The 16,845-nt window shown below is 35.1% G+C and overlaps 1 protein-coding gene across 4 annotated transcripts in view; it reads left to right on the forward strand.

Moving 5' to 3' along the window:
* LOC117345260 overlaps positions 1 to 16,845 on the forward strand; it is a 48,216-nt gene that overhangs the window by 13,033 nt on the left and 18,338 nt on the right. For 3 of the 4 annotated variants that reach the window (XM_033908305.1, XM_033908301.1, XM_033908302.1), the window contains 2 exons: positions 546 to 891; positions 3,452 to 4,629. In XM_033908305.1, the coding sequence (XP_033764196.1) occupies positions 546 to 891; positions 3,452 to 4,629 (1,524 nt within the window). The remainder of the gene's footprint in view (positions 1 to 545; positions 892 to 3,451; positions 4,630 to 16,845) is intronic. The other variant, XM_033908304.1, reaches the window with a different exon arrangement.

Genomic DNA, 16,845 nt, shown 5'->3' on the forward strand with positions numbered 1-16,845 from the left:
TTCGTAAACTTTTAATTATCACATATATTAAAAGAAACATATATTCTGGCAAGAAAATTAGATTGTACTGCTGTGGGTTCAGATATATCAATATTTGGTAGATTTCCTTGTCAGTGTTTAACAAACACTGGGACAGTTTCTTTTATGTCAAAATAATAATAATAATAAAAATAAATAAATGAATGAAAACATTATCTAATACTGCTAGTTTTTAATCAAATGTCATTGATAGTCCTTATCTGTTAAAGAGAGAAAGGAAAAACATAATTTATAGATTAACAGTGTTATTTCTACAGGCATAATGTTTCAAAATTTATTGAAATCAGTAGGTCTACTAGGAAGTTAACAAAAAGTTAATAGTTTTTTGGAATATTTAAAAAAATTACTATTTAACATGTAAAATATTTAAAAAAAAAAACATCTACAGATATTTCCTAAATTTTAATTTTCCAATAAGTTTTGAAATAAGTGCCAAACATTTGTGCCTCTGAATCCTTTCCTGCCTGGCTTATTCCTACTAAGACTTAGTTATGTTATGTAAACAGGACAAGTTACCCCCAGACGAGCCTCGCCCACCATGGAAGGGTGTGTTGGTCGAGTGTGCCAAACTCTGGAGCTATCTATCAGGTATCTCCACCTTCGAACGGGCCAATATGCTCCGAAAAGGTCGCGAGGTGCACAAGATATATGTCGAAGTTATGAAAGGAAAAACCTTCCTTGACGACCAGTTCACACTCACAGAATTTGGCCGCATGGTGCTTCAGAATGGGACAATTCGAGCGGGACGGGCAAAGAATGCCAAGCAAATAGTTGTTGCCAGGGAAACCTTATATTGCAGTGGTTCCGGAGCCTGTAAACGTGGATGTGGAGGATACGGGGAATGTATGCAAGGTGAGAATCGAAAAAAAAAAAAAGCGGAAAATTGAAATTAAAAAAATCAATAGGGCATAGAAAAGAGGATATGGGAATGGTACACAGGCAATATTCCTTCACGTAAAATTCACATGAAAAAATTCATGTGAATTTCATGTGAAATTCACGTGAAGAAATATTGTCTGTGTATGCAAGGTGAAAAAATAAAACAGTAGAAAATGAACCAATGATCTGGTAGCTTGTAATAGGATCAAGGAAGGAAAAGTTTGGGTTGTGTTAGGGATGGTAACGTAATTAGCCACTGTGAAGGTAATATCCCCCGAGTCTTGAAAAGGATTTAGGGACACTGCTGGTCATCTTGAAGAATCTGTTCTGACAAGACTTAGGTGACAATTTTGGTCACCGTAAAGAGAAGTCTTAGCCAAGATTAAAAAAAATCAATAAACAGAATCGTAGGTGGTTAAATTAGGTGATAGTGGATTCTTCTGGTCTCATCACAGACGACAAGTAATCCAAAACAATTTCTATTGAAGTGTCACACGGATCCTTTTTGTAGGAGGACTTGGAGACACGAAGCAGATGTATAACACTGGCTATCAAGTCTGACTTATAGGTCCGGATGTTAAATCCACCTGTCTGTACTCTACAATATTCTCTTCAGCTTCCTTAACGATCATAGACTGGTTTGTGTAGTGAAAAAAGTAAAGCCATTGTTATAGTATTGCAATTATGATAAAATTAAAAAATATAACTATCATAAAAAAACACAATCGTATTAGGATAACAGGTTCTTTGAAAAGAAAATTGTTAACTGTGAAAAGTTCAAGTTTTCTGAGTTTCTGAATCAATGGGTAAAAAGGGATATAAATTTTACAGGTCAATTGAATAATGGAAGCATTGAGAATTTGTATTTGGCCAATATGTGAAACATCTTGCTCTGGAATGTGAAACTTTCTTATTCTAGAATGTGAAAATCCTAATTCTAGAATGTGAAAATCCTTATTCTAGAATGTGAAAATTCTAATTCTAGAATGCGAAAATTCTAATTCTAGAATGTGAAAATCCTTATTCTAGAATGTGAAAATCCTTATTCTAGAATGTGAAAATCCTTATTCTAGAATGTTGAAAATTTTAATTCTAGAATCTGAAAGTCTTTATTCTAGAACGTAAAAAACCCTATTCTACATTGTAAAAATTATTATTCTAGGATGTGGAAAATTAAAATTTTAAAATCCGGAAATTCTCATTCCAGAATCTGAAAATCTTTATTCTAGAATGTGAAAGACTCTTTTCTAGAATGTTAAAATATTTATTCTAGAATGTGAAAATCCTTATTCATAAACGCGAAAATTGTAATGCTACAACGTACAGTTGTTACAGAAACCCTAGCTACAGTTAGTTAGGTAAGGTATTATGGCATCACACCTGGAATACCTGTACCGACTGTAATTAATGATACGGAAAGTAGAGAATTGTCCCCCTATTAAGCTCAATCTTGTAACTATCTAGTGAATCATGTTGTGGAAGATTTAAACACTGATGAGAAGAAAAGTCTTGTTAGCTTAAGGAATGTAATACCAGATAGTAGCTCACATGGTGTGGCACTTTGTTCTGTATATTCCTGTAACTTATAAGTATATCTGATATAGAAATGATAAGTTTGAATAATTTTTTGAGGACAATATTGATGAGAGGTTGATTTCTATCTGTATTTTGTGTTGTGATTTGAAGTTTGGGTATGCTAACTGAGCTTACAATATGTGTATCCAGGAAAAATTGTCACTGGAAATTACCTGGTGTAAGACTTCATTAACAAGTATACCTGGATTTTGTACAAGGACGTAGGTACATAAGACAAACCTACTGGCCATGTTAGGTAGTGCGTAGCATCTGTATTTTTCATCGTCTATCTTGTGGCGTATTCTTAGCAACGATGTGTAATTAATCATGGCTTTTGTCACTACACCCAGTAAAAACACCCTAGCGCCACTCGACAGTCATTGCTGGCCACTGTTTTATAGCATCCGTTAGTTTACATGTCTACAAATTCAGTCGCATATTGTTTTTTTTAAAGCCGAGATTTACATTAAAGTCATTCTATAATTAATAGGCCATTTTGTAGAAATCTATTAAGAATTAATTTAACAGTAAAGATCAAAAATAAATTGAATGAGTTTAAAAATTTGTTGCAGAATAAATTTTTGTAGGGAATCTTACACAAATTTTCATTTTGAATAATTTTTGTAAGACATGTTTAAGAAATTGTCATTTTATTGAGCAGAGGGTGAACTGAAATGCAAAATTGGCAGCAATATTAAAAAGGAATCATATGAAATTGAATGTAAACTTCTGCAAAAAAAAAATCATTGAAACATGACAAGATATGTTTGTGATACCTATAATGAATTAGCAAACTGCATGGAACCATCACCAAAGTCGTCGGGGAGTTGTAATATCTTTTAATTAAATACGACTTTTGTAAATATGAATATGTTAAAATTTACTGCGTGAAACATAACATTTTTGTTTTGTAAATAGATGCAAAGATTATAATGAAGAAATATTTTGTATTTTCCAGGGTGTGAAAAAACAAAGATGCGAGGTCACAAGTGTAGTTACAGAGTAAAACTGACCATGAGATTAGGCTACGTGAATTTCTGGTTTGTCGAGGTACTCGGTGATCATGAACAATTCGCTAGTCTCGACGACACGATGGACATCAAAAGTTCACCTTCCCCAAAGATGTCGAATAGCAGTAGCCCTGCTGGGTCTCCTAACCCTATTCCAATAATTCAATCGCCAAATACAGATCTTCCAAATTCAGTGGCCATCACTACGGCTTCTGTGTTGCCGCAAAACTTGCCAAATATTCTCACCAGTGCTTTGTCAAATAGTCTGACAAGTAGCTTGCCAAATAGTCTTACGACTGCATTGTCTAATAATAACTTGCCAAATATCATTGCTAGTCAACCAATGAGTCTGCCACTAAACTTGCCAAATAGTATTGTATCTTCGATTGTGAGTCACCCTGGGCTGTTCGCAAGCCATGCTGCGGCTGTCCGGTTGTATAATGGTGCTAGTCCGTGCGAAGTTGTCTACCCTTCAATGGAGGGCGTCGCACAAACATACTGTCAGGATATGCCTATATCTCTAGTCAAAGTGAAAAAAGAACCGGAAGAACCACAAGAAACGATTGCAGAAACTCCTGTTCCACAAACTTTGCCAGAAACAGCAACGTCCGAGGAGGGAGATATAAAAAATGACACTTCAATGACTGTTACTCATAGTGAGGTTTTCCCCAAAATTTCCTCAGGAGGTCGAGCTAAAGCTAGGAAGAGATTTCATCCAGCACAGGTGACAGGACAAAGGGAAACCCATCGTCAACTACTGCCCCATCCCAAGACAGTGTACATGCCAGAAATAGCCACCAGTATTCCACAAATAAATATGGAGTCACATGTACGAAAAGAGTTACGTGAACTTGTTGCTCGTCGAGAGCAGGACAGAAACTCAACGTCCTCAAATTTTACGTCAATGAATGGACAACATGAGGTTCGCCCTGTAGAGTATTGGCCAGAGGCGACGTCTTACCAAAACGAAGAACCTACCGACAGTTCCATGTACACGTACGTCTGGGACGGCGACATGAATGAACCTCAACCTATCGAGGAAGATGTCACCATGGAAACGACCAATGAAGAGAAGGTAGCAAGAAAGGTTGCAAAGCATGTGCATGGTCGCTGGAAAATGGGCAAGGTGCCGTTTTATTTATTTAGTTTGATTGTAAATGTATCCATGTTGTTTATACACAAAGTTTCGAAAGAAAAAAATGATACAACACATTTTATTTTTGATGATTTTGTTTGTATTGTAATATTTAGATGTTTTGTCTGTTTTGTACTTTTGAGTATTGTCTAGTAATTTTGATGTTTTTCTCCTTGTCTAGTGATAATTGATGGAAAAATATTCTTGTTCCATAATTTTAGAACAGATATTTGAGTTCTGGATTAGTAATGTTCCCAAAATAAGAAATCGTTCAGCTGAGAAATAGGCTGGTCTGCGCGGTCGTAGTTGTGTCGTTGAGCAAGACACTCTACCCTTATGGCTCTGGACAGCATGCGATGGGCCTCTTATATATGTTGTAGGTGATGAGGTAGTCATCAACTTGGCCACCTCAAAATAACCCTACCTTGGCTGTTTACAGGGTGATAAACCCAGCAAATAAACAAACAAACATCTTGTGTTGTACTGATCAGTAGTGTCTAGGTTCGCCTCAACTGCTTCAGTGTTTTGATTGGTTTAGACAGATTGTGTATAAGTTTTGATTGGTTTAGATAGTGTATAAGTTTTGATTGGTTTAGATAGATTGTGTATACGTTTTGATTGGTTTAGATAGATAGTGTATAAGTTTTGATTGGTTTAGATAGATTGTGTATAAGTTTTGATTGGTTTAGATAGATTGTGTATAAGTTTTGATTGGTTTAGATTGTGTATAAGTTTTGATTGGTTTAGATAGATTGTGTAAGTTTTGATTGGTTTAGATAGTGTATACCTTTTGATTGGTTTAGATTGTGTATAAGTTTTGATTGGTTTAGATTGTGTATAAGTTTTGATTGGTTTAGATAGATTGTGTATACGTTTTGATTGGTTTAGATAGATTGTGTATAAGTTTTGATTGGTTTAGATAGATTGTGTATACATTTTGATTGGTTTAGATAGATTGTGTATAAGTTTTGATTGGTTTAGATAGATTGTGTATAAGTTTTGATTGGTTTAGATAGATTGTGTATACGTTTTGATTGGTTTAGATTGATTGTGTATAAGTTTTGATTGGTGTACATTTGCTGGGTTAGAAGCTTTTGATGTCATTGGGTGTGTGATTTTGATTTTGATATTTTAAGTTCAGATGGCTGTAAAAATTTTGATGGGTTTTGACAGGTATAACTTCTGATGGGTGTTTAAGTTTTGATTAGTGTATTCTGGAAGTTTCTTCATATCTCTGACTAGTACCGGCATTTCAATCATTCCCAGTTTGAAAGTCTTGATTCTGCACCCCAGATTTTTTATCTAGTGATCCCCTTATCACTGTGGTAAATATCGACTGTGATTCCTTTAATCAGGATCACTTTCAAAAGTCTGCGCTGTTATCCATGGTGCAATCTCATGTTCAAAATTAAAAGTCTTTGCCCCGTGATGCGTTCTTCAAATTAACATTTTCCACCAGTTTGTAGGAACTTGCGACTAGCTAATACCAATTTCACTAGGTTGACCTCAGTATTTTGACTGTTGCATGATTTCAGCAAGTTGCATGAATGTTGATATGAGCATATATTGATTCCCTACTTGAGTTTATGAATGATTATAGACTTTTTACGTTTGTTTACCCTCTCTAGCTTTATATAGACCATACTTTCCGTGCCCTTGTAGTACAGTTTGTACCTTTTTCTAATCTGCATGTTACCCATCCTCAATTTAGCTAAAGTTCTGAAACTTTCTTTGTTACCAGGTATATTCACATCTAATATAGACAATTGCTTAACTTGAAGACACCAACACAATCATTCCAACATGCTTAAAAAAGTAATCCTGTACGTGGTGGTCAGTCTGGGCAGGTTTTAAGCCTTGTTTCTTTTATTCAGTGTTGTTCAATATAGTGTAAGGTATAGGTACAGTTTATGGATTTAGTTTCAGTGTAAATTACGGTAAAAGGAAACACAAATTTAATTCACCATTGTGTAAAGCTCCATAACTTTGAATGATCAGATATGATCCAACTTTCCTCAAATCTCATTGGCTAATATATGGTCATGTGGAGATAAATATTTTGAGATATTAACCTGATATTTCTATTTTCAGAAACACTGAGTTAATATTGCATTTATGACCTCATAATCACCGTGACGTCACAATACCCCCAGTGTAAATTTCCTGTTATCAAGATAGATATAAGCCAATTATACCCTTTTACAAAAATTAAGTCTCATATCTTATATCAAATTTCAGCTTTGATTCGGTTGATATGGTGTTATTCGTACCGACTTTGTAGAATTTGAAATATTGATGGTGGGATTCACCATCAGTTAATTATAATATATGATTATACCAGGTCAGTATAACACCATTCTGACCTCACCGAGGCAGGGTAAGAAGAAAAATCTGGCATCAATTGTCCTTTGGGCAAGTTTGGTTTCAAAAGTGCTTTGCCAGGTGAAACATAGTGGTCCAATTCAACTGAATTAATTGTATCTTGAATAACTCTAAGAAAAAAAGTAAAAGTTACGAAAAAGTTTGCGATTGCCAATTGCGCAAGTTGTCACCAATATCTATATATACTTGCCCACAGAGGGGCCGCGGTGGCCGAGTGGTTAAGGTGTACCGACACTTTAACACTAGCCCTCCACCACTGGGTTGCGAGTTCGAAACCTACGTGGGGCAGTTGCCAGGTACTGACTGTAGGCCGGTGGTTTTTCTCCGGGTACTCCGGCTTTCCTCCACCTCCAAACCTGGCACGTCTTTAAATGACCCTGGCTGTAAATAGGACGTTAAACAAAAACAAACCAAATTGCCCACAGACCAGATCTACAGGCCCCGGACCTGGTTTTTTCTCACCCTACAATGGTCTATAATTGATAAATATCTGATTAAGGGTTAGATGTTTTCTATAACGTTTATACCCAACGTCTCCAGCAAATAAAATTACAAATCTGTCTTCAGTTAAAGTCATCGCTGGAGTACAATACTACATGTAAATCTGTCAGTCTGGGGAAGATTTTACATGGAATTTAGAATGTTTAAGATGAAATGTACTCTTCTGCTCCAGAAATGGCCATATTTTCATCAATGGCTTCAGAAATACCTACATTTTAGTCATAAAATAGACACATACCCCTTTTTGGTTTAAATGGATCTGTTTTCTGTATGGAAATTGTGTACCCTGATCTGAGAAGAACTTTCAATGGATATGTACTTTAAAATTCATTATGTGTGGGAGCATGGGTGGAGAATTTTTGGTAATGGGGTAGATCAATATGCTCGTAATACTTACCGGGGTATAGGTATCTGATTTGAATATTTTATGTTTGAAGGCACTTCCTTATCAATACTAATGGGTGGGCCATGACGAATTCAGATGGACAGGTACAGACAATTGTCAGTGTCGTATATACCATAGTAAACTCCCTGCTTTACTTCATAGTTTTAGCACTGAAGTGTTGGGAGGGCTCGTTTGTGAACCACATTTTTGTTAATTGTTTTAATTGGAAGTTTTTCAAAAATAAGCCACAGTAAATTGAGGTGGTGCTGTACTGAAAATTTCCAGTGTGTACAACATCTTCAGGTTAGCCCCAGTGTACAATTCTATTTCTGAAGATTGGGGAGGACTGTGAACCTCATAAGTATCAGGGCTTATTTGTGGACAGGAGTCATTTGTGGGTAAATACGGTAGCTAAGTTCGGACATTATGTAGAGTTATGGGGGGGAATCTGCCAATTGTTCTTCTCTGGGTACTCAGCTTTCCTACCACATTGAACCCCTTACACACTTTCGTCTCGGTCAGGAAGAGCCACCAAGAAAAGTTATATATATTGTTCCTTAATTGTTGTAAACTTCAAATTTTGGATTCAATTTGTAAATTACCGATTACATTTAGAAATGGACAGGACTGATCAAGTTAATCATCCTTATCATACACATCGAAGAAAAGAAAACTGAAACCATCAGGATATTGCTGACCTTTGGAGTTAACTTTTTACCTGTTGTTTGATAGGACCGTGATCGTGGCCCACTTTGTAGATGAATTAATTATGCACATATTTGATTAGTATTAATTGTAGATGGGGACTGCTATAGATGCTGTGGACCTACATACTGAATTAATTGGATTATATATAGGAGTAAAACTGACAGCTGTACGGTAGATAGATTTAATCGTGGATAGTTTAAATGAAGGGCTTTATCAAGCTTATAAAGGTCTCTAATTGATTTCTATATGCCCCTGTACGACTTAGTCAGGGCCATTATAAGGTTTAACCCTGGTTCAGTCAGTCTGTCCTCTGTCCTAATACAGGTTTTTAGAATGTTTTTGAGAGCATTTATAGGGATCAAAATAGAACCGAGGAACAGGACATTCATGTTGCCCCAAATTTAGCAGGTTTGTAGTATAAGTTTGTTTTTTCGATGTTTTTATTTAAGGTTTTACTAAAATAAGATGTTTTTTTGGTGTTTTTATTTAAGGTTTGACTTAAATGAGATTTGTTTTTGTAAATAAGCAATTTTATTATAATTTTATTGTAGTTTTATTTCTTGATTAAAAATGGCTGATATCAGAATCCCTAGATAAGATACTGCTTTAATTGTAATTGTTCTAAGCCATGACGATAAAGTGTATTTTCTTACTTTTAAGTTTGTTAAAAACAAAGATTTTCCTAGTAAAATAAATTGGTCTCCTTAAGATTCATTACCAGATAGAATAATTCCCTGTATGTACTCAAAATTTACAGTAATTATATGCTTTTCATGCGTAAAAGACACTTCTATAGAGATAAAATTAGGACAAGCACCTGCACAGAAAAGGTGTTGTCTGACAGGCAAGGAACAGGACATACTGTTTTAGATTTAACAAGAATTTTTTTGGGGGGTTCAGAGGGGGGTGGGGTGGGGGGGATGACAAATGAGATTTTATCTGTTGCTGCAGTATAATCTATTGTATTGTATGATATTTTAGCTGTACTATTTGGGAATATGTACCGCATTATACGGAACATCTCTGTAAATGTAACATCCAGGTGGGACTGAGATGTATGTACCTGAGTTTTTACCTGAGATTTATACCTGTGGTATATGTCACACTGAAGATAAAGGTGCAGCACAGTTCGTTTCTCACCTTTTGTTTTACGATGGAACACTGTCACATAAATCACTTGATCGGCCACTGTCATAGCCTCGGGCCATTAATCCGAGTACTGACAACATTTAAGCAGAGTGGAAAAAGGGTATAAATGCCACGGATGTTAAGTCTCTTTGTCTCTGTAAATCATTTCATCTTTTACTTGATTACTGGGGTTTGTGCGGGAGATTGTTATGCATAGTTAAGCATACAGAAAAAAACCACTTCCAAATGGTAAGGGTTATAGGTTCGTCGGAAAGAACATGTACATCGCCCATGGGTATATTCTTTTCAAGGGGATTCAGGGAAACAAAATTTCATAAGGGTTTGCAAAGAATAATTATATTATATTATGAGTGTCACATGATGTACAGGTAGCATTTATTAGTCTTGAACAGAATACAAGTTCTGCTTTATACAGGTTTACAGATTATACAAGTTCTGGTTTATACAGGTTTACAGATTATACAGGGTCTGGTTTATATAAAGGTTAACAAATTATACAGGGTCTGGTTTATACAGGTTTACAGATTATACAGGGTCTGGTTTATACAGGTTTACATAATACAAATTCTGGTTTATACAGGTTTACAGATTATACAGGGTCTGGTTTATACAGGTTTACAGAATATACAGGATCTGGTTTATACAGGTTTACAGATTATACAGGGTCTGGTTTATACAGGTTTACAGATTATACAGGATCTGGTTTATATAAAGGTTTACAGATTATACAGGGTCTGGTTTATATAAAGGTTTACATATTATATAGGGTCTGGTTTATACAGGTTTACAGATTATACAGGGTCTGGTTTATATAAAGGTTTACAGATTATACAGGGTCTGGTTTATACAGGTTTACAGATTATAAAGGGTCTGGTTTATATAGGTTTATAGATTATACAGGGTATAGTTTATACAGGTTTACAGATTATACAGGGTCTGGTTTATATAAAGGTTTACAGATTATACAGGGTCTGGTTTGTACAGGTTTACAGATTATACAGGGTCTGGTTTATATAAAGGTTTACAGATTATACAGGGTCTGGTTTATACAGGTTTACAGAATATACAGGGTCTGGTTTATATAAACATTTACATATTATACAGGGTCTGGTTTATACAGGTTTACAGATTATACAGGGTCTGGTTTATACAGGTTTACAGATTATACAGGGTCTGGTTTATACAGGGTCTGGTTTATATAAAGGTTTACAGATTATACAGGGTCTGGTTTATACAGGTTTACAGAATATACAGGGTCTGGTTTGTATAAACATTTACATATTATACAGGGTCTGGTTTATATAGGTTTACAGATTATACAGGGTCTGGTTTATACAGGTTTACAGATTATACAGGGTCTGGTTTATACAGGTTTACAGAATATACAGGGTCTGGTTTATATAAACATTTACATATTATACAGGGTCTGGTTATACAGGTTTACAGATTATACAGGGTCTGGTTTATACAGGTTTACAGATTATACAGGGTCTGGTATATAAAGGTTTACAGATTGCACAAAGTGAGATTATACAGGTTTTCAGATTACACAGGGTTTGGTATATAAAGGTTTACAGATTACACAAAGTGAGATTATACAGGTTAACAGATTACACAAGGTCCAGTTTGGTTTTATATTTATATCTGATGACAGTCTTAGTACCAATAACAATGAAGTTGTTTTTTTGAGCCTTGACAGCTGGTTAACAATCCTCATACCATGGCAGGACCTGTCTGTAACGGGAATAAACGGTCCCCGCACACGGTCCTCGCACACGGACTTGATCCAGTTACATCAGGTTTAACCTACAGATTGACATCACAGTCACATGGGCTGCTAACAGGCATATCATGTTAGGATGCAGCACTTAATATAAATGTATCGGGATGTTTCATATATAGTATAAATCAGATTTGGGATATACAATATATATGAACATACATGTAGGAGATGGAATGGTTTAGAAAACAATGGAATTTTCTGTGTTTGAAATCCACACAAATATTTTGTTAATTTCTTTCAATTTTGATGATTTCCTGTAGGTTGACATGATTGATATGGTCTGCTTGTACGGCAGCTAAACTTAGAGTACCACATAATACTGACCATTGGACAAAACATATTACTGACCATTAGAGTACCACATATTCCTGACCATTAGAGTACCACATATTACTGACCATTAGAGTACCACATATTACTGACCATTAGAGTACCACATATTACTGACCATTAGAGTACCACATATTACTGACCATTAGAGTACCACATATTACTGACCATTAGAGTACCACTATATTACTGACCATTAGAGTACCACATATTACTGACCATTAGAGTACCACATGATACTGACCATTAGAGTACCCCATATTACTGACCATTAGAGTACCACATATTACTGACCATTAGAGTACCACATATTACTGACCATTAGAGTACCACATATTACTGACCATTAGAGTACCACATATTACTGACCACTAGAGTACCACATATTACTGACCATTAGAGTACCACATGATACTGACCATTAGAGTACCCCATATTACTGACCATTAGAGTACCACATATTACTGACCATTAGAGTACCACATATTACTGACCATTAGAGTACCACATATTACTGACCATTAGAGTACCACATATTACTGACCATTAGAGTACCCATATTACTGACCATTAGAGTACCACATATTACTGACCATTGGACAAAACATATCGTGATCAATACCACATAATACTGACCATTAGAGTACCACATATTACTGACCATTAGAGTACCACATATTACTGACCATTAGAGTACCACATAATACTGACCATTAGAGTACCACATATTACTGACCATTCGAGTACCACATATTACTGACCATTCGAGTACCACATAATACTGACCATTCGAGTACCACATATTACTGACCATTCGAGTACCACATAATACTGACCATTAGAGTATCATATAATACTGACCATTGGAGTACCACATATTACTGACCATTAGAGTATCACATATTACCGGTACTGACCATTAGAGTACCACATATTACTGACCATTAGAGTACCACATATTACTGACCATTAGAGTACCACATATTACTGACCACTAGAGTACCACATATTACTGACCATTAGAGTACCACATATTACTGACCATTAGAGTACCACATATTACTGACCATTGGACAAAAGATATCAGATTGATACATTATGGTTGTACCCAGTAATGTTCTGCAAGATATTTTTGATATTTTGTGGTATTTATAAGTTGACATGTGTGGAATTTGATTTGATTTTTAGTATAATTAGAATATTTAGATTTTCCAGATCGATCTCAGATATTTGCAATAAGTTCAGTGTTCTGATAATTACGAAGAAATTAGGACTTACTTCAGGAGACATTCCCTGTTATTTAAGCGTTATATTGATTGGAAAAAGACTTAACGTCCAAAAGTTCTTCAAAGCAGATAAGGATGAATTTGTTGTTTGACAGTGTACTGTGTCGGTTAGTGCTTGCTATACATACTCATGTCACTTTGGATTATATATGTACATTCCTATGGGTTCAGTGTTTGGATTATAGATGTACTCTCTATGGGTTCAGTGTTTGGATTATATATGCACTCTCTATGGGTTCACATTTAAGATTATATATGTACTCTCTATGGGTTCACACTTTGGATTATAGATGTACTCTCTATGGGTTCAGTGTTTGGATTATATATGTACTCTCTATGGGTTTAGTGTTTGGATTATATATGCACTCTCTATGGGTTCACATTTAAGATTATATATGTACTCTCTATGGGTTCACATTTAAGATTATATATGTACTCTCTATGGGTTCACATTTAAGATTATATATGTACTCTCTATGGGTTCAGTGTTTGGATTATATATGCACTCTCTATGGGTTCACATTTAAGATTATATATGTACTCTCTATGGGTTCAGTGTTTGGATTATATATGTATTCTCTATTGGTTCAGTGTTTGGATTATAGATGTACTCTCTATGGGTTCAGTGTTTGGATTATAGATGTACTCTCTATGGGTTCAGTGTTTGGATTATATATGTATTCTCTATTAGTTCAGTGTTTGGATTATAGATGTACTCTCTATGGGTTTAGTGTTTGGATTATATATGTACTCTATGGGTTCAGTGTTTGGATTATATATGTATTCTCTATTGGTTCAGTGTTTGGATTATATATGTACTTTCCTATGGGTTTAGTGTTTGGTGATTGTTACCTTTAAATGTCCTAAAGGAGAATTAGTTTCTCAGATGAACTCTCAGTGAGGTAGCCACCAGCCACTACAGGGAGATCCTGCCTCTAAATGATTCTGGCAGTTCATGAGCTGATAAACCTAACAAACAACCATTGAACTGAATACTCAGTTTTCTAATGTTTAAATACAGGAAGTGAAAAGGATGCCCTAGAAAATAATATTTATTACCCTGCCTTGTAAATCTTGGTAAAATCGTAATTATTGAATTATTTTCAAACAAAAAAATTCTGGAATACAGATTTAACTGTGGTTGTGTTTAGAGGTTTTATTTATGAAATTCCAAACTGTAAGTCAACTGTCAGTGATCTGTCCAACAACTTTTCCATTTACAGAGAACTTCTATTTATCAATAGATTAGAATGGTGTAGTAGATTAGTACTCTTGACCCATTGGAGACTTATGATTATTTACACTAGCGGTCTATTGACCCAATAAGTGAAAAATCGGGATAAATCTGAAAAATACTACTCCTTCAGTTTTGATCAACAAGATATGACCCCTTGGATAAGTATGTATCATAATCAAATGAAACATATCTGATAAAGTAAAGAATATGTAGACGATTTGTTCAGGTCCCATTGACCTTTGTTTTACATAGTTTATGGAACATATCTGATAAAGTAAAGAATATGTAGGTGATTTGTACAGGCCCCATTGACCTTTGTTTTTCTTAGTTTAGTGTAACAGAGGTAGAGGTATGATGATGTATATTGATTTTCATAAGAAATTATCTCAAATTGAAGTTTTACTGATATTTCAACTGAAAATGAGAGAGCAGACTGGACGAATGTGTTGAGGTAGTCGCCATCTCAGATGTCGCTACTGTGGTACTGTTTACTGTGGTACTGTTTTCTATGAGTAAGCTGGATTAGTCAGTGATTTCATTACAGAGACAATGCTGGTACGATTACTAGGTATATATATCTGTCCTCTTTGATCGCAAACCTGCATCGTGTACCAAATGGCAACCCGCGGATAGTGTGATTAATAACTCTCCGACATGCAGGTCCGCAAGATAAAGTCACAGTTTTACATGAACGCGAGAGCATGTATACACACCGCCATAATTCTTGTGACACATGTTTTTGTTGATGAATATTCATAGTTTGTTTCAACCAATAGGGTCGTTTGGGTGTGTTCATAGTATGTTGGCATTTTGTTGTTTACGACACTTTCGAAGATTTATCTCCCTTGCTCATGACTTTTATCACTTCCTTCTGTAAGAAAAAATAGATCTACAACATAAAAAAAAATAATATCGGCAAAATTGAAATGTATACTGGAAATTTATATATATGTGTAATTACCAAACATTACAACAAATTGACTCTTTAAAGCTAAACTTAAGATGGAACTATATTCTATCTGACTGTAGTACTTCAAATACCTGTTTGGCAGAAGGACACCGTATAGATGTGTAAACAGGCTCTGTACTGGTTCTGTTTGTATTAGGATTCAGTATTCAAGTCAGTAGGGTTATTATATGTAAATATAATTTTAATGTTTCATTTTAAAAAACTATTAATTTGTAACATTCATTTAACACCAATGTGTGGTAACTATTATTTTCATGACATTTAAGATTAAGGTAATTTTAAAACTTCTACTATTGAGAGGATCAAAATTTAATTTAAAAAAACGTTGAACAGATATGTCATCATAACATCATGCCTTGGTGTGGATATAATATAGAATCATATCTAATGCTAGAATCAATATTTCGTTTCTACTGAAAAAAATAGGTTTAGTTGTAAAAAGGAAAAATATTAAACCAACTTATTTCACACACTGAAAGGAACTAAATAAGGATAACTTCATAAGGAAAGAAAACAATAGTTTTCAAGACCTAAACATGTCATAATTGTAATTGTGTTTTCTCCTAAATGATAATTGGAGGTTTTTTAATTCATATAAGTTCTTGATTGTAATCAAAGAATTCTTGTACATTTCAAATTTTTCAACTGATTTATCTACTAAGGCAGACAGAATCATCTTTCAGTAGAAAATCAATGAAGATGGACTTTGCCGAACGGTAACCCGCACCATCCCAAGATATGAATATATATATGGTCATTCAGATTACATTGTCCGGGTGTAGACGTTTTATGGCAGAGCTCCAGAATGCCTGCTTGGCTAATGTCTGTAGTGAGGGTATAAACTCGACATTTTTCCGATAACCATCCGATCACCCATGGAAACGTCTACCCTGAAGCCCCGGATTTTTCGTCTTCACTAGTTATATAGACCCGGATCAATATGAGAGAGATAGATCTCAATTTAACTATCTCCATTGTGCCTCGGTAACACCCTATGTTGTAGTGAAGGCCAATACATTTGATGGGTATCCAGGAGAAAATTCACTTATAACTAGCTTTAGGATGTCTGTAGTGTAGCATTGTAGATGAGAAGAAAAATGATGGGTGTCCAGAAGGAATCCTATGTTTGTAAATTTGTATTTAAGCTGCATGGGAGGCTTGATGAACACAAAGAAAGTCCTATGGATATCAAGAAAGAGAGAATGGAAATAGATAAATCAAATTGCTCATAAAAATTCATGAAATTGGTTTTTTGTGTGTGCTGTTTCACTTTCACACCCCTACAGCTAATATTTGTCTGATTAACATATCTGTATCTCCCAATCTGTATGGGTGAATGAACATTTCTGATGCGTGGCTTGAGATTAGGGTAGGTCGTCATGGAGACCTCGTGCTACCCGGGGGTATGTGTACATAATGTTGTTAACCATATGTTCCTTAAATGCTATCCCAGGGCAAAGTCACTAAAATAGAAAA

This window comes from Pecten maximus, chromosome 16 (assembly GCF_902652985.1).
Source record: "Pecten maximus chromosome 16, xPecMax1.1, whole genome shotgun sequence".
Taxonomy (NCBI): domain Eukaryota; kingdom Metazoa; phylum Mollusca; class Bivalvia; order Pectinida; family Pectinidae; genus Pecten; species Pecten maximus.